Here is a 20,192-nt window from a genome sequence, read left to right on the forward strand (position 1 = left end):
AATATGTCCATTTACACACAAGTATTAAAGTATTATTTTAATAACAAATTAGACATAATGTAAAATGCCCAACAATACAAAAAAAGTAAATTCTAGGGGATCCCTGGGTGGCGCAGCGGTTTGGTGCCTGCCTTTGGCCCAGGGCGCGATCCTGGAGACCCAGGATCGAATCCCACATCGGGCTCCCGGTGCATGGAGCCTGCTTCTCCCTCTGCCTGTGTCTCTGCCTCTCTCTCTCTCTCTGTATGACTATCATAAATAAATAAATAAAAATATTTAAAAAAAGTAAATTCTAACATATCTTTTGAAAGAATACTATGAAATTATTTAAAAATCATAAAATTAATGTCTGCGATTTATTTAATACTCCAGCAAATAAAAAACAGGGAGGGGAGACAAAATAAAAACTAGCAAAATGCTGGTCCGTATTGAAGCTGACAGGGGATTATTATATTCTTGTCTTTACTTTTATCAAAGTTTAAATTTTTCTATAATAAAAGGTTGTAGAAAATGAGAATAATAAATAATGGTATATAACATAACTGTTTATAATGTAAAGTGAAAAGGGAATGCATTTTTGTTTATAGTATGATAATTAGTATGCTTACACAGATTAAAATTTTAGTATATATTCTGTCTTATAATCTTGTGTCATTTGGTTGATTGGGAAAAGTTAGTCTTATCTCGTATTACTTTTCTATAATGTAATTATTTTCATAATGATGATGATGACAATGACAGAAATCCATAAAGGGAGAAGAAGCTCCTATATTCTATCAAAACCCTTACAGCATCTATTATTTACCTTTTCCAATTAAAATAAAATGGTTTTCAAAAATAGAATATAATTTCAGTGTCAAATTATTTTTAATATAGCATTTTTATTTCAATGTTTTCAAATTTCAAATCTAATTTTCTCTTTTCTTCCTGTTATATAGAAGCTAATGCAGTAAAACTATTATTAAACACACCAGAATTTAAGTATCTATGGTCAATGTCTTACCTTAGTAGATTTCAAGCAAGATTCACTGGACTAAAAATAAGCACCTAAGCATAACAAAATATTTGCAAAACAAATGAATATATTTTCAAAGAAAACATATGCATGACCAACAGGCACATGAAAAGATGCCTGGTACCACAAATCATCAAGAAAATACAAATTAAAACCATAATGAAATAATCCCTCACACCTGTTAGAAGAGCTATTATCAAAAGATAGAGATAACAAGTTTTGTAGAGGCCATGGAGAAAAGAGAATCCTGACCACTGTCAGTGGGAATGTAAATTGGTGCAGCCACTATGGAAAATAGCATGGAGGTCCCTTAAAATTTTAAAACAGAACATATGCTTCAGCAATCTTACTTCTGGGTAAAGTAGCCTCCCCTCCTCACTACCCAACCCCTCTGAGGTTTTGCTTTCCATAATTACCCACAGTAAACCTCAGTCAACTACAGGAAAGTATATACATAAATATACACGCACCTACACAATATTTCTCAGTCATAAAAAAGAAGGAAATCCTGACATTTGTGACATCATGGATAGACCTTGAGGGCATTATGCTAAGTGAAATAAATCAGAGAAAGACAAACACTGATGTCCTCACTTACATGTGAATATAAAAGGTCAAACTCAAAGAAATAGAATAGAACAGTGGTTGCCAAGGACTGAGATGTGGGAGAAATGGGGAGATGAGAAAGTTCTGGGAATCTAATAATGTACACTGTAATTAACAAAACTGTATTATATACTTGAAAGTTGTTAGAAGAGTGGAGTTTAAAAGTTATCACAACATAAAAAAAGTAATTATGTGATGGGATGGAGGTGTTAACCAACCTTATGTGGTAATCATTTTGTAATATATATTTGTATCACATCGTCACTGTACACCTTAAACTTACAGGAGTTATATGTCAGTATCTCAATAAAGCTGAGAGGGAAAAAATTCCACACATATATTTATATTTAAATTTTCCTGTTTTAGAAAGAAGAGAATGGGATTTGATGCTTCCAAGGGAGGTCAGGAAAATCATGAACCTATGATACATTATTCTATTCTACATAGATCATGAAGATATTAATCTTTTTTTTTAAATTACTAAGGACAGACAAATATCCTAATTTATGAGATGCACAAAGAGAAAAGGCATATAGAACACATTTAAAGTTTTAGGGCATGTTAATAGACTTTAGTTACCAAAATTAGATAATTAAGAACTTTTCACTCCTTCAACCCCTTATTTTTTCAATCAACTTTTAAGTAAACTTTATACTATCTCTATGGAATAATAATTTGCAATGCACTATAAGTAAGGCTTACTATTTCTATGAAAGTTCTATTATCAGGACACCTGGGTGGCTCAGGAGTTGAGCGCCTGCCTTCGGCCCGGTGTGATCCTGGAGTCCCAGGATCAAGTCCCACATGGGGCTCCCTGCATGGAGCCTGCTTCTCTCTTTGCTTATGTCTCTGTCCCTCTGTCTGTGTGTCTCTCATGAATAAATAAATAAAATCTTTAAAAAAAAAAAAAGTTCTATTATCATCTCTATTATTATAATAATAGAATACAGAATAATAAATAATCAATTCAACAATCACTGTGTAGATATGAACCTCACTCTGAATGACAACTGTGGCAAGGTTGGTATTATTTTATTTTGCAGTTAAGCAAACTAACTGATTTAGGGAGATGAGAAAAGCTAGTGACAGAACTGGGATCATGGCAATTAAGAGAGGGAATCAGAAATCAAAAGATGAAATTTCAAGCCTGCAGTTTTAGAATAATGAGACATTCAAACTTTGAACCAAAGGATCTTACAGTACCTAAAGAATCAGAACTTCTACATCTGTCAGCAGTTACCTCGCCCCGTTGTTAACATATAAATATGCATGATGATAACTCACTAAAAAAATAAAAAAAAAAAATCCTCACAGCTTAACTAAATAAATGCTCTCCTTCATCTTCAGGCTTGTCGCCTCTTGATGAAATGGGTTTAACTTTCCAAAAACATCACAATAAATCAATGTTACCCAAAGGGAATTCTAAAGTCAAATAAATTTGGAAAAGACTGGAAACAGTAGAAGTAAACCCATTTCTTCACTACATAATTTCTCAGAGCCTATGTCTATATATAATGTGAACTGTGACAATTTCAAAAGGAGAGTACTTCCCAAATGTGTGTAAGGAATCCTTTCTACATGAGCTGCTTGAGGGGTCTTGAGTCCCATAGAACACACTCTACAAAAAGTGACCCCTGAAAATACTGTATAGTTTTCCTCTGCCAAAAAGGACATCACAGAGAAAATACTGCCAAAGGTTACCCAATGTGATGAAATCCACACTTCTTAGTCGGATATCAAAAAGCCCTCAACAATCTGTTCTCAATCCATCATTTCCCAAAGGTACTAGGTTTGAGTCTCAGTTCTACCACTCACTAGCCACAAAGTCTTAGACAAAATGCTTATAAAATGTAGATTATACCATTACTTGTAAAATGAAACTCATGCCATCTACTCTGCATACTTCAATGAAAAATTATGAAAAACAATGAAACAGTATCTTGTAAGAATCCTGATGGTTGCACAACTCTACAGTGTAATCTACCAAAAACTGAACTGTACACTTACAAAGCATGAATATAGCATGTAAATTGTATTTCAATAAAGCTATTTTATAAAATCAGTGGAGAATAAAAGGAACTATTCAACAAATAGACTTAAAACAACTGGGTATCCATCAGGAGAAAAAAATGAATACACAGCTATTTCCAAAAGACCAAAGATTATAGTATAATAAAAGTCAAAATATATATATACATCTACTATAAAAAGATGTTTACAATAATCATAACATTACCAAATTCCCTCCTGTGGTCAAAAATTATATACTCACTGTATTTTGAAAGTCTACATTTTACAATATGGAATACCTCAATTCCTACAAACACACACACACACACACACACACACACACACTCCTCTACGGCTATGTTCTTCAATGACCTAGATATATGATGGAAATTTTTAAAATACTTGAAATTAGAGACACTGAGTTCCAAACCTACTTTTGCCACTCATTAGCTGTATGATCTTGAGCAAACAATCCTTTAAGTATCATTTCTTCATCTGAAAAAGGCAATACCATCTCACTCATAGGGTTGTGAGAGGACTCAAGTAATGTATACAAAGTGCCTAGTATCCTGTCTCATAGGTAATCATAAATGTTTTCTTCCTCTTCTGTCTCTAGAATGTATTGTCCAATCATTCCAAGCTGTTAAAACCTCTACATCTTACCATATAATTTATATCATTTATTTGACTAAAAATATATATGTTTCCTTTGACCACTCTTTTATTGCTGTCTTCAACTATTTAAATCTTTAAATTTGGGAACCCTGGGTGGCGCAGCGGTTTGGCACCTGCCTTTGGCCCAGGGCGCGATCCTGGGGACCTGGGATCGAGTCCCACGTTGGGCTCCCGGGTGCGTGGAGCCTGCTTCTCCCTCTGCCTATGTCTATGCCTCTCTCTCTCTCTCTCTCTGTGACTATCATAAATATAAATAAATAAAAATAAAATAAATAAATAAATAAAATACTTTAAATTCTTATAGTGTTGTGTACTATCTACCTATCTAAATTATCTGTTAACTGAGATTTGGGACTACTTCTATTTTTTTTTTTTCGGTATTCCCTAATCCAGTAACACATTAATATAAACATTATTTATAGTTAAGCCATTTTTAAAATTGGTATGTCTAAAAGTTGATAAAAAATTACTATATTATGATTTTCAGATCCAATCTTCATAAAACACCAATGTAAATGGTATTATTGCCTCCAATTTTCCTGATAAGGAAATTTAGACTCAGAGTTACTAGATAACCGTAGGGTGGATGCAGGCCCAAGAAACAGAGGCTCCTCCACCCACTCAGCAGACAAGTGGCCACCAACCTTTTAGTGCAGACTCTGAGCACCAAAGACTTTTTTTTTGCCAAGGCTTTTTTTTTTTTTTTTTTTTTTTTGCCCATGAGATCTGTTTTCAGCCAGATGCCAACTATTTATTGGCCTTTGACTGTTTACTTGTTTGCTTATTTTTAAGTAGGGTCCATGCCTACACAGGGCTTGAACTCAAGACCCTGAAATTCAAGTCGCATGCTCTACTGACTGAGCCAGCTAGCCTCCTCTGACAGCATATTTGATCCACGTCTCAGTTTCCTCCTCTGTGATAGAAATAATTAACATCCAGGGTTGTTGTAAGAATAATTCAATACACTGGCATGCTAGGATGGTATTATGTGCCTAATGGTTACTTTTATGGTTATCATTTGTATCCATTTATAAATTTATTTGTAAAAGTTATCTTGCTTTTTCTGATGAAAACCTAACATGTTCTTTGTACAGGATGCATTAGGGGAAATTTTTCATGTAGTTCTCTAGAATTTTAATATAAATGATGAAAAGGTAAGCTTGGAACATTTTAGATATGTTACAAAACCCACAGTAATTGAAAGAAAAGACTCGAACCCAAATCAAGTGGCTGGGCAAGACCTACTGGTCTGTTCAAAGCATTGGACTTCCCTCTAAAGCTCACAAACTAAGAAAAAGTCCAAGGGAACCATGAGAAAACAATAATTAATGGCTACAAATACTGTATTTCCATCCTCATGATAAAGTTTCTGTGCAGAACCATTAAGAGATCAATTCCACATTTCAGATTCTCCACCCAACTCTGAAGCCACCAACCAAACATCGGTGATAACTATAGAAAACCAAGACCTTAGTAGCAGAGGGCATCAATCATAAGTCAAATGTGATTTTATGAGCATTATCTCATTTTTTGCCCACTCAACAAATTGAACTGTATCCTCTCAAAATTCATGTTGATGTCCTAACCTCAGCATCTCAGTATGTTCCCTTATTTCAGTATAGAATCATTGAAAATGTAATTAGTTAAAATGAGGTCATGGAGGTGAATCCTAATCCAGCATGACTTTTTTTTTTTCTGGTTTCACCAGGAGTTTCCTTTTTCTTTTTTCCTTTTCAAGTTTTTTATTTAAATTCTAGTGAGTTGACACCAATATGACTTATGATTTTATAAAAGGGGAAATCTGGACAGACGCACACAGGAAGAATGTCTTGTGAAGATGAAAGCAGAGATCAAGGTGATACTTCTACAAGCCAAGGGATGCTACAGATTGCAGGCAAACCAACAAAAGTTTGGTGAGAGGCATGGAACAGATTATTTCTCACACCACTGAGAAGAAAGCAACCCAGCCAACACCTTGATCTCAGACTTCTAGGCTCCAGAACTGTGAGACAATAAATTTGTTATTTAACCACCCCTCCAAATAAAGACATATAATAAAAATAAAAGATTAAACAGGGGATTATTAAACCAATAAACATAAGCTAAGGAAAAGTAACTGTTGAACATTAAGCTCAGAGTTTCTAAGTAGCCAAGATAAGAAAGAAAAAATGTTAAGTTAAAAATATTCACCTAATAAAATAATACCAATTTTTTTTCAAATACCAAATTTTTAGAGCAAAAACATATCCTAATACTAAGCTCTCTGAATAAATTTTTGTAAGGATTTTTGTAGAGTACTGATCATCATGTATCTTTCATATAAGTGAAAGGAAAATTTCTGGAAATTTTTTTTTATATTCATTCTCAACAGAAGTAGAAAACATGGTATTTTACATATATATATATAAAGATTTTGTTTATTTATTTGACAGAGAAAGAGCACAAGCATGCGGGAGCAGGAGAGGGAGAAGCAGGCCCACTATGAAGCAGGGAGTCAGATGCAGGGCTCACAATCCTAGGACCCTGGGATCATGACATGAGCTGACAGCAGATGCTTAATCAACTGAGCCACCCAGGTGCCCTGAAGACACAGTATTAAACTACAACACAATTGAGATAATAAAGAGCTAAGACAAAAAAAAAAAAAAAAAAAGAGCTAAGACTGTTATTTAAGTACTTCCCTTTTTAGCCATTTACCTAGACCAATCTTGTCCTCTTGAATTCTCATCCTTTGCTTTTCAAACATTCATTTCTGGTTCTGATAGATTAGAGAAAAGGAGACAGACAATAATACCATCTGCCATGTATTGTTTATACACACAATCTCAACAGTCCTATAAGATATATATCACTATTGCCTATTTTGGTGGCAGCACCAGAGATGAAATTTGAAACCAGAACTTACTTCAAAAAGCTCAAAAATCACAATACTGAGAGGAATGTACCTCTCAGTCATTCCTATAAAATCAGACTCACTACCTATTATTAAAAGTCTTCAAGTACATGTGTGACAAATACTTTTAAGCTAAAAACTTATTTATCCTTAACTCCTTTCTTTCTCTCATCCATCCCCTCAAGTAGTTGCTTCACCAAATTTTCTCAAATGCTCCTCCTGTATTTCATTTCTACTTGCCTAAATCAAGTCCTTAGCATTTTTCTCTTCAACCGTCATAAGACTACTCCAAATCCTTTCATATCTCCATCCTTAGAAACCATAAACTCTTATGCTTATCTCTTTAAAACATAGATCTTATCACTTCACTTAGCACAGGCTGGAAGGGCTTTCACAATGTGGCCACACAATCCATCATCTGGTACTGCTCTCTATAAAATAGCCTCTTCTCCACATCAGGTGACTACAGAACAAAAGCACGCACAATGCTCTCTCTCAAAATCTGTATCCCTGTTGTCATCTGCCTAGGATGCCTTTCTTTTCTACCAAGTATATTTCATACATCTTTCAAAAAATAGTTCAAATATTGCCTCTTCATGAGACCTTCCAAAGTATACCTGAATAGTTTGTTATACAACTTTATACCTCTGGTATACCAGATCATGCCAAAACTTATACATTTCAAAATCCTTTACTAGACTATGTAATCCTAAATGGCCAGAAGCATGTATCTTTGTATTCCCAAATACCAATACAGTATCTAGCACAAAAGCATTCAATAGTGTTTGATAATTAAACTAATAAGAGTACACATTTACCAGTCATCTACATAAAATATCAGACCTCCAGAGGCAAGCTGACATTGTTTCAAAAACTGTAAGTTCTATCTGGCAAACTGGCCCTAATGAAAGTCATAATTCATCATACCTCTGCAGCAAGGTAGACACAGCAATGCCTATGGGAAGACAAAAAAAATCCTGAAACAGCAATTTTACATAGATCAAAGTAGCTTAACAAGTGCTCAGCTGAGATCCTAGTGTTCCTCACTGGAATATACACAGTACACTGTTTTGAACTGAAAATTTAAGATATAATTTACTACTTAATTTCCAGAATCAGAGAGGAACTGCAGTGCAGCAAGACTCGTAAAAACTCAATTCTGAGGAGCACTACAATACTACAGACAATAATAGGATACAGTGGCTACAAACCTGACAATAAATAACTAAATAAACTGGGCTCTCAGGTGAAGCTACTTAATATTTAGTCCTGTGCCTTTGATTATGTATTGAAAAATGTCTTCCAACAAGACAGTTCTAGTTTAGGATCTGCACCAAGATAATTGCTTTTTCTGCACGATCAAAATCTGCCAATAAATAAATGTTTTGAGAAGTCTTCCATTGTTCTTGTTTCCTCAATAGAGTAAATCAGAATAATAGAAAATGTATTCCTAAAACTGGCTTACTCCTTGTGCAAAATATTTGTGTAAGATCATCCAAATCTATGGTTTACTAAGAATTTAGAAGCAGAGTTGAGGTTTTTTAATAGCAATTATCATCTTTTAATGAACTATAAAATTTGGGGGGTTATGTTTACAAATAACTGCCCACCCTACACATTAAAATAGAAGGCCCACAAAAGGAAGGAATCTTTCATTTATTGGTACTAATGTATCCCATGAATCTAAAACTAGCTGACACAGAATAAGTACTCAGTAAATGTTTGTTAATCAAATAATTAAACAAAATGAATGAATCTCTACTTTTAGACCTAATTATATTAAGTTGAAAGTTTGCCAAAATCTACGTTTTTCAAATACATGATTTGTTTACATTAAATCTTTTTGTGATATATATCAGAGAACTTTACTAGAATATTTACTTTAAAAACGGCCTTGATCATTTTTCCAAGCCTTGGGAGTAGGGAGAAAATTCCCTGTCCCATCATCGTCAAGACTCTTCCTCAGAGATAGCTGACACTGTTATAAAGACTATGAACTATAAAAGGTCACTTACAGAATCTAAGAGGCCCATTTCTGTTTTGTTTTTCTTCACCTCTGATCTCATCCTTTCAATCAAGTATACATACAGTCAGATTCAGGAACAGCAATATTAAAAGACAGAGGGATGCCTGGGTGGCTCAGTCGGTTAAGCGTTTGCTGTTGGCTCAGGTCCATGATCCCAGGGTCCTGGGATCAAGCTCGGTGTCCCGCTCCCTGTTTAGCGGGGAGTCTGCTTCTCTCTCTCTCTCTTTGTTCCTCTACTCCCCTAACCACTTCCACTCATGTTTTCTCTCAAATGAGTAAATAAAATCTTTAAAAAAAAAAAAAATTAAAAGACAGCATAAGTTTAGGAGCATTTGAACAAAACAAGAAAGTTGTATTTAATTATATATAGTCCTTTCCAGTTTTCCAGCTGTCATACTCTACCTAATATTTATGAAAGCAGCCTAAGATAACCATATCAAAAATGCAGATAAACAATTACAGACTATTAAACAATAACACTAGTCTTTTATTAAATATACAAACAAGGGCAGCTCAGGTGGCTCAGTGGTTTAGCCCCACCTTCAGCCCAGGGAGTGATCCTAGAGACCTGAGATCGAGTCACACGTCAAGCTCCCTGCATGGAGACCTCTGCCTGTCTTTCTGCCTCTCTCTGTCTCTCATGAATAAATAAAATCTTAAAAAAAATTTTTTTAAATAAAAAATAAAATAAACATACAAACGAAATTTACCAAAAACTATCAACAAATATTACCTTATTAAGTTGCAAAAGATATGATATACAAAACCATCTCTAAATATGTGAGCCACTGGTAAAAAAAAATACTGCTGGAGCAGATTTGATATGGATGATTATTTCAAATATCTTATTTCAGCTAATGATGTATAAAATGTATAAAACATGTATGTATAAAACATAATGTTTAAAACATAATGACTGGATATATGTATATACTGCAAAATGATTACCACGTTAAGTTTATTTAACATTATTACAATTATCATTTTTTTCTTATGCTGAGAACTTTCAAGATCTACTCTCTTAGCAACTTCCAAATACACAACACAGTATTATTAACTATACCCACCCTGCTATACATTATGTACTCAATATTTATTGATCCTGTACCTTTTGACCATCTTCTTCCATTTCTCTCACCCCTCTACTCCCCACTTCTGGCAACTACTGATCAGATCTCTGTATACAGGAGTTGAAAGATTTTTTAGATTCCACATATAAGTGAGATCATATGGTAGTGGTCTAGGTAATTTTTTTTAATGTACTGAGTTTCAACCAAATTACTGAAGATTCTGTATGCTTAACATATGTGCATATATTTCTTGTGAATTTATGTATAAATATACATAATGCATTAAGATACAACAGCTTGGTGCCATCATTTGTAATAATAAAACATTATAAATGAACTAAATATCCATTAAAAAGAATAATACAACATACAGTATAATATTATGCAGCCTTTAAAAAGAGCAAGGTAGGGCAGCCCCGATGGCCCAGCGGTTTGGCACGGCCTTCAGCCAGGGGTATGATCCTGGAGACCTGGGATTGAGGCCCACATCGGGCTCCCTGCATGGAGCCTGCTTCTCCCTCTGCCTGTATCTCTGTCTCTGTCTCTCTCTCTCTCTCTCGAATAAATAAATAAAATCTTTTAAAAAAAATAAAAATAAATAAAAAGAGCAAGGTAGATTCCTATGTGTGAATGTAGAACAAACCACAAGAAACCCAATCCAGTGAGAAAATTCAAAGTGCATTAGGCTTCCCTGTATGCACACACCGATATACGCATCAGTAGGTGCCAGAAACAGGGAAATATAAATATATAAATGATTGTATAGAGGAAGAATATTTCTGGATGGATACATAGTAAATTAGAAAGAGTGACTATCTTTTGGAGAGGAGTCAGGGAACTAAAGAAGGAGGGAGACTAGTTTTCACTGAGTACTCTTCTGTTCCATTTATATTTTTTTCCTGTGCATGTATTACATTTTTAGTTCCAAAAACAAGATATTATTTCTTATTTTTTAAGCTGGAATTTTTATAATAAAAAATGTAATTAAAAACTAACTTTAGGGGGCACCTGGGTGGTTGAGCGCCTGCCTTTGGCTCAGTCGTGATCCCAGGGTCCTGGGATGGAGTCCCACATCAGGCTCCCTGTAGGAAGTCTGCTTCTACCTCTGCCTGTGTCTCAGCCTCTCTCTCTCTATGTCTCTCACAAGTAACAAATAAAATCTTTAAAAATAAATCAAATCAAATCTAACTTTAGAGAAAAAGAATAGGGACACCTGGCTGGGTCAGCTGGTAGAGAATGAGACTTTTGATCTCAGGGTGACTGAGTTCAAGCCCCATGGTGGGGTGTAGAATGTACTTTAGAAAAAAAAAAAAAGAAAGAAAGCGCCCCCATCCCGCCCCCTGCGTCCCCGGGGCCTCTCCCGGGGGGAGGGAGGGAGGGGGGAGAAGGAAAGAAAAGGGACGCCTGGGTGGCTCGGTGGTTGAGTGTCTGCCTTTGGCTCAGGGCAGGATTCCAGAATCCGGGATTGAGTCCCTCATCAGGCTCCCTGTGAGGACCTTGCTTCTCCTCCCTCTGCCTACATTTCTGCCTCTCTCTGTGTGTCTCTCATGAATAAATAAATAAATAACTCTTTAAAAAAAAAAAAAAAGAAAAAAAAATAGAATAATATCTTTATTTTTTAAGGAAAAAAACAGATACCAAAACAGACATCAAAAAAGGGAGAGGTTTTTTTATGGAAGAGGATTGTTATCTACATGCCAATTAACTCAGCCAAGATTAGTGAGATCAACATGCCCTTCCCTGTACTGGATGTTAAACTGCTGAACAGTCAGTGTTTTTAAGAGTTGTTGGGAGGGGAAGAGGATCTAAAGATCTAACATGAAGTAATTTGTTTTCTAGAACACGAACATTAAGAAAACACAGGAGCATTTTAGAGCTAAAAGGATTTTGGACATCGCGTACCCCATACCCCATGATCCCATTTTACAGATAAATGTATTTTCACAGGGACTAAATAACTAATCTAAGATCACAAAGTGATCTTGTAAGATCCAGCACTAAAATCAAAATCTCTGAGCCCCCAGTTCAGTAGTAATTCCTATATACTGAGAGGAGACACAAATACTTGTATGTATTGCTCTAACAGCTATCTGAAAACAGTACACAGAACAGAGTTTTACCATATTCCCCTTATATAGTCTCAGATTAAACTACTTTATAAACAGGATATAAAATAATACAGAAAAAAAACGTGACAAATACTGCTACAAAACTTAGGTGTACATGCATGCACACATGTTATGGATTGTATTGTTTTCTTTCAGAATCCACATACTGAAGCCCTAACCCTTACTATGACTGTATTTGGAGATGGGGCCTTTAGGAGCACAAAAGCATTATATTAATAACAACTAAACCCAGATTACAAGGAGACTGGTCTACTTTGATTTTATACACTGCTGCTCCAATGGAAATTTTTACAAAAAATTTCGGACTTTCATAACTTAAAAAAAATTAAATAAAAACCAACCCTAAAATACATAAACAAACACTCAAGTCTGTCAATAAATGCTCCTAGCACAAATCTTTAAAATATCATTTATACGGACAACTGGGTGGCTCAGCGGTTAAGCACCTGACTTCGGCCCAGGGCGTGATCCTGGAGTCCCAGGATTGAGTCCCACATCAGGCTCCCTGCATGGAGGCTGCTTCTCCCTGTGTCTCTGCCCCTCTCTCTCTGTGTGTCTCTCATGAATAAATACATAAAATCTTTAAATATCATTTCTAGAGACGCCTGGGTGGTTCAGGGGTTGAGCGTCTGCCTTTGGCTCAGGCTGTGACCCCAGGGTCCTGGGACTGAGTCCCGCATCTGGCTCCCCAAGGGGGAACCTGCTTCTCCCTCTGCCTATGTCTCCAGCTCTCTCTGTGTGTCCCTCGTGAATAAGTAAATAAAATCTTTAAAAATATATATATCATTTCTAGGTTACTGTAAATGTAACTAACTTTGTACACAAAGTAGATATGCCTATAGGAAAGCAAACCAAAAAATGCTGCTCCATAATAAATATAAATTTTCCAAGTTAAAAAACAGAAAAATTCAGCAATATGAACTCTTGATACTCACAACTTGGCTGATAATAATTCTTGAGAGAATTATGCTTAGCGGGGGGGAAAAAATAATCCCAAAAGATTTCATGCTACATAATTCCATTTAAACATTCTTGAAATAACAAAATTATAGAAACGGAGAGCAAATTAGTAGTTGCCAGGTTTCGGGAGGGAGTGAAGGGGGGTTACAAAAGGGCAATCTGAAGTTGATAAAGATGTTCTATGTTGGGGGATCCCTGGGTGGCTCAGAGGTTTAGCACCTGCCTTCCACCCAGGGCGTGATCCTGGATTCCCAGGGTTGGGTCCACCTTGGGCTCCCTGCATAGAGCCTGATTCTCCCTCTGCCTATGTCTCTCTCTCTCTCTCTCCCTCTCTCTCTCTCTCTCTCTCCCTGTGTGTCTCTCATGAATAAATAAATAAGATCTTCAAAAAAAAAAAAATGTTCTATGTCTCGACTGTTGTTGGCAGGTACACAAATATACACATGAGAAACACCACAGAACTAAATGTACGTGTGTGTACACATGAACGCAAATAAGATTACAGAAATATGAATATGATAAGTGGAGAATATCAATTAATGCTGGTTGTAATACTGTACTATGGTTATGAGACATGTTACCGTTGGAGGAAAATGAGTGATGGAACAACAAGCTGTGTATCATTTTTTACAACTGCATGTGACTCTACAATTATCTCAAAATAGAGGGTTAATTTAAAAAGTGAAAAAATCCTATCAAAGGACAAAAATATAAAGATATTTTTGTTTAGTTTTGGCAAGCATTTATCTTCTTACAGGGTTATTTCAAATGCAACTTTATGGAAAGGAAGTATACTTCTATGTACTTTTACTCAACTAAATATTAATATATCCCTCTTTGAATAGTCCTCATAAACCTCATCAAGGCTTAATATTATCTTATACACGTGTTTGTATTCTCCACTAAAATACAAATTCCATTAAGTCAGAATATCGTTTCATTCAGTGTTGTATTCCTATCACCTAGGTCAAAGCTTGCCACCTTGCAAGTCCAATTAAATAAGTGAAGTGAATGGTATTATAAAGTCTTTCTTATCCACTGTGTATATTTTCCAATAAAAATGTTTAAACCTATACCAAATATCCTAATGACAGATTCCCACTACTCACTTCCCTGTTAGCTGATACAGGTTAAGTGCAATCCTGACTTAAATACAGTTTGCCACACACATTATATAATCCAAAGTAAATGAACTTTATTTTTTTTAATTTTTTAATTTTTATTTATTTATGAATAGTCACAGAGAGAGAGAGAAGCAGAGACACAGGCCGAGGGAGAAGCAGGCTCCATGCACCGGGAGCCTGACGGAGAATTCGATCCCGGATCTCCAGGATCGCGCCCTGGGCCAAAGGCAGGCGCTAAACCGCTGCGCCACCCAGGGATCCCTCAAAGTAAATGAACTTTAATTTATCCACTGTTTTCTTCCAATTTGGACAGACAACCACAGTTCAATCATCTTTAGGTATTTCACTGGTCTTAAAAGTATATTCTCAAAAATTGGAGAAGAAAAGATAATATACAACTTACAGACTTATTACTAATAACAGTTATTACTAAAAACTAAAAACCTCACTATGGGCCAAGCAACGCACTGATAGTGTCACATGCAATCCCATCATAGCTCCGAAGTAAGTGCTAGTGTTATCTTCGTTTTTAAAATAAGAAAAACTAAGGCTTAAAATTGTAAAATTTGCCCAAGATCCCAAACTAGTAAGAAAGCCAGGATTTCATCATAGATGTGTCTTACATCAAAGCCTTCACCACTAACTAAACTAATTGAACTGAAAAATACATCTTTTTTTGGTAAAATAAACAAATCCATTGGATTTCAAATAAGGTAATGTACATAAAATATAAACACTGGCATATAAATAGCTTAGCTGCTAAAATTTGAGGACTTTGAAGATTAAAAGTCTAGTTAGCTGAATATTAGAATTACATTATTAAAATGTCAAAAACAGTAACTCAATTGAACCCAAATCAAATCACATTTAAGCCTCAGAGATCCCAAGCCCAAAAGAAATATGAAATGTCAAAAACTTAAATACTTTTCAAGAGCACCTGGGTGGCTCAGTTGGTTAAGTTTCTGACTTTTGATTTTGGCTTAGGTCATGGTCTCCAGGTTGTGAGATGGAGCCCTGCCAGGGCTAGGTCATAAGATTCTCTCTCCTCCCTCTGCCTCCCACCCCAACCCCCGTTCCCAAGGGCTCTCTTAAAATCAAAAACAAAAATAAACTTAAATACTTCTTTTAAAAAATAAACTATTTCCCAAACAACAATCCTGAATGCCAGAACACATTTACTACTACATTGCCAGGTGAGCCGGCGAGCTGAACTAAGAAAACGTAACTCTACACATGAAAGGTAAGCAACAAATTAAAATACAGTTCTTTCGCAAGACTGAAACATCACTGCAACTAAGTATATTAGGAAGAAAAAGCCTTTGTGCTTCAGCTTTCTAATGCTTGCAAAATAAGGATAAAATTTTCTCTTGCATTTACCTTGTAAATTTTTACTCAATCTGAAAGACTAACAAAGCAATTCTGCAAATGTGAAGTACTAAAGCAAGGGTCAAAAACTCAAATCCCTAAAAATGCCATATATGTTTGGATTTTTTAAATGTTAACTAACTACAATCCACACACATACAACAAAAAATTATACTATAAATTTAAGCCACTGAAATGGCTAAAATTATAAGACAGCTAATACCAAGTATTGGTGAGAATGTAGAGCTACTAGAACTGTCACACACTGCCACATGTAATGTAAATATGGTACAACCACTTCAGAAATCATCTACTAAATCTGAACACGGGCATACCCTAGTGTGACCCAGTAACTCAACTCAAAGGTGATCCAACAAAAATGCACAGACATACTTATTCATTAAAAACTATGTTCAAGAATGTTCAAAACTGTTTTTAACAGGCAAAAATTAGAAACATTCCACTGCTAGCCAGCAGTAAAATGAGAAAATAAAATGTGGTATATTCATGCAATGTAACAATATACAAGAATGAGACTACAGAAGCTGTTTCTACATCACAGTGAATGGATCTCACAAAATGCTGAAAGAAAGCAGCCCATTCCTATAAAGTTCAAAGAAAGAACAAAAAAAGTGAAAAATGAATCTACAGTGTCAGAATGTAGGGTTAGAAATCAGAAATTACATATGGGGGGGATCCCTGGGTGGCTCAGCGGTTTGGCGCCTGCCTTCTGCCCACGGCATGATCTTGGAGTCCCAGGATTGAGTCCCACATCAGGTTCCCTGCATGGAGCCTGCTTCTCCCTCTGCCTGTGTCTCTGTGCCTCTCTCTCTCTCTCTCTCTTCCCTGCATGGAGTCTGCTTCTCCCTCTGCCTGTGTCTCTGCCTCTCTCTCTCTCTCTCTCTCTGTCTCTCATGAATAAATAAAATCTTTTTTAAAAAAATTAGATATGGGAAAGGATACTGATGAAGAGGAACAAGAGCAGGACTTCTGGGGGATACAGATTATGTCCTATTACTTGATCACAGTACTGATTATAAGTTATGTGTTCATCTTGTGGAAATTCCAAAAACTTATGATTTTATACGCTTTTCCTTAGGTATGTATACCTCAGTAAAAGCTTTTAATACACACACACACACACACACACACGTACCCACACACAGAAGATTACATGGAGCCCAAACAAAAATATTTCTGCAGGCAGATTTAACTTATCAGAGCAGATTGGTTTATGACCTCTCGGCTAAGGAAACACTGTACAATCTTAGCTTTAAAGAATAGCAAAGAAAAAAAATAAAAGCAAAAAAAAGCTGTGATGCTAGATGATCGTCAGCAACTAACAAAATTTAAGTTTCTCCTGACAGCATGACCTCTTAGGATGTGTTGTCTAGTTTAATTGCCTCATGCACTTAACAAATCAAGGCTGTTTTCAAAGATACGGCAAAGAACCCAGTAAACGGTAAAAGGCAAACTAAAAATTTAAATTTAAGTGTAAAACTCCAAAGCAGCCATTAAATCACCAACACAAACCTCTTTCCTGATTCCTGAGCTACTTGCCACTCACTGATAGGAAGCAATTTGCTCCCATCTAAAAGGAGTCAGAACTTACATACTACTCAGTTACCAAGAAATCCACAGCAGAAAAGAGGAGCCTCAGGCTTCACCCAGGCAAGTTAAAGCAAGCCCTAGAGAACCTACATACATAACTCAGTTATTTAATCAAATGTCTGTTAAATGACTATAAGATTTTTAAATGCTTTCTTTTGCAATAACTACCTATTCTCTCAAAACCCTATTATCCCAATTACTTTCCTTTTCTGAGGTATGGAATGATCCTCACCTTTGAGCCATTGCCAGTATCTTTCCTCCATCTGCCATCTTCACCTGTTTGCAATATCCTGTCACCCTGCCTTATGTTTCATGTCCCAAATCTACTACCTCTTCGTATTAGAAAATGCTAGAAAGATACCACATTAAATCGGATGCCAGCATTTTTTAAAATGCCTTTCTGTATGTAACAAAACTACCCTTCAAGGTCCCTGTACTATTCAAACATTGATCAAATTACTTTGAGCCACAGCTCACACAACCAGCAAAAAGTTTACCTTGAAAATGCAAAGTTGCTAGTCCAAAGTGATAAATTTCCAACAATAAAGTAACCATTCTTTACAAAACACTTCAAGTTACAAATTAATCTGAGAACATCAATCTGGACAAATACATCTGCATTAAAGTCAAGTCCATCACAGCAATCTTCTTTAGAAAGTAAATCTCTGGGAAAACACTTAATAATCCTCATAGAGCAAATAATTGCTAAAAAAAAAAAAAAACTGACAAAAATGTATTAATGTCCAAGTTAATTGCCTATCAAATCATTTTAAGATCTAAAAACTGTTTAGAATGCCCAAGAAAGACTTCCCCTTTCGGTTTAGAACCAGTCAATACACACTGAGAAGCAGAAACAAAAATCTGACACCTGCTCTCCTTCTTGCTTAAGGGCAACATTCTGCAAGATAGATTGCATTTACACTAATAATCGTAAGCTCTACTCACAACTAAAAAGTTGCAAGACAATATTGATAATGACAAGTGAAAAAGTAAAAAATACCAACAGCCCTAAGACACTCGAACCAAGCGCTCAGTCGCACACAAGCGGACGCTGCACAGGACTCGTTTTCAAGGCTCGGTGCTAAGAGCTGGCTTGATACAAAGTTGCAGAGCACAGGATCCCTACCCACACCCAGCAAACTTTATTCTTGGCTTCAGGAAAACTACGCTGAAATGCAAGTCTTGAGAAATGCCTACTCTGAACTCTCTCGACTAAACCTAAGCACGACGTAAAAGCCACTGTCCCTTCACGCCTAATCCTTAGAAAGCATTTCCTGCCTGGAGAAATCTTTCTCCCATAAGCCTTACACAAACTTTTTCCGTTCTTCCAACCTACTCCGGGAAGCCTTAAGCCCGCCCATCACCTCCCGCCCCCTACCCACACACACCCACTGGGGAACCTCAACACTCGGCAGATACCACTCCACACGGGCACGCAAAACACATGTGCCTGCAAACCCAGCCCCTTTCCACACCCCCCGGAAACGACACCCCCTTTCTCACACACCGCACGCCGCAGCCCATCCCCCTTCCTCCCTGCCCCCACTCCCAGCACCCCAGACCAGCCACCCACGTTCCGGGGAACCTAGCCTCCCCTTACTCCCCGGCTCGCCGAGGGCCGTGGGGAGGGGAAGCAGGAAGACGGAAGGAGGGCTCGGGCCCGGCCTAGGCCTCCCAGATCGCCCAGGGAGGTGAAGGGGGAGGGGGGGGCCCCGCGGGCAAAGCTCGTTGCAGGGCCTCATCCGGGCCCCCTCCGGCCGCAGGCCTTCCCTCCGCCGCCGCCCCGAGGCCCGGGCAGCCCTCCCAGCCCGGACCAGACTCACTTGCCAGCCGCGGTCCGTCGAGAACGCCGCTGCTGCCTCCTCCGCCGGCCGTGGCTCCTGCACCCGGACCCCCCAGGTCCGGCTTCTTGGGCCCCGGGGGCGGCCCGGCTCCCCCGCCCGGGACCGCTCCGGGCGGAAAGGCGGCCACGGGCGCGCCCGCCAGAGCCAGGGGGACGCTGTTGCTATGGAGGCCGAGGCCCGGGGCAGCTCCGGCGGCCGGGTCCTCATGCAGGAACTGACACTCCTCCCCGTAGAAGCAAGTCTTATCCTTAGCGTAGTAGCGGCAGTACTTGAGCTTCACTCCCGCCGCCGCCCCGCCGGGGACACCCCCGACCCCCGGCGGGGCCACCACCGCCACTGCCGCCGCCAGCGAGGAGGAGGAAGGGGAGGCGGCGGCCGAGGGGGGCGGGAGGCCGCCGCCACTGTTCATGGCAACGCCGCAGCCTCGTCTTCCGCTGCCGCCCGAGGAGCCGCCGCCGCCGCCGCCACCATAGACCGGGGAGGGAAGGAGGACGCTGCCGGTGCCGGATAAAAGCCTGGGCGGGTGGGTCCGTCCCGCTGCGGGAGCCGGAGCCGCCCGGGGAGAGGGGGGGAGGGGAGAGGGGAGGGAGGAGGGGGTAGGAGGGAGGGGAGGGGAGGGGGAGAGTTGGGATTCTCTCTCACTCACTCTCTCGTTCTCTTTTCTTAAAGGGGCCGCGCGGGACGACGGGGTGGGCGCGCGGGCCCAGACGGGGCCTTCGAGGGCGCGGGCCAGAGAAGGGGGAACGGCGGCGGCGGGCGGGCTGGGAGGGTGGAGAGGCCGGTTTATTTTTAAATTCTGCCTCCACTCGCTCGCTCGCGCTCTGGTTCCTCCGACTTGTTTATTCCATTTTCCTCTTCCTGAGA

General features: G+C 38.3%; 1 protein-coding gene across 8 annotated transcripts in view; it reads right to left on the reverse strand.

Annotated features, from left to right (window-relative positions):
* The window catches only part of PAN3 (poly(A) specific ribonuclease subunit PAN3), a 134,261-nt gene extending 114,088 nt beyond the window's left edge, over window positions 1-20,173 (reverse strand). For 3 of the 8 annotated variants that reach the window (XM_072795649.1, XM_072795648.1, XM_072795646.1), the window contains exon 1: window positions 19,308-20,166. In XM_072795649.1, the coding sequence (XP_072651750.1) occupies window positions 19,308-19,737 (430 nt within the window). In that variant the 5' untranslated portion in view covers window positions 19,738-20,166. Of the gene's footprint in view, window positions 1-19,307 lie in introns of all 8 variants that reach the window. The other 5 variants (XM_072795650.1, XM_072795645.1, XR_012016260.1 and 2 more) reach the window with 4 other exon arrangements.
* Between the last annotated feature and the right edge of the window lie 19 nt (window positions 20,174-20,192).

This window comes from Canis lupus, chromosome 24, assembly GCF_048164855.1.
Source record: "Canis lupus baileyi chromosome 24, mCanLup2.hap1, whole genome shotgun sequence".
NCBI classification, from domain to species: Eukaryota; Metazoa; Chordata; class Mammalia; order Carnivora; family Canidae; genus Canis; species Canis lupus.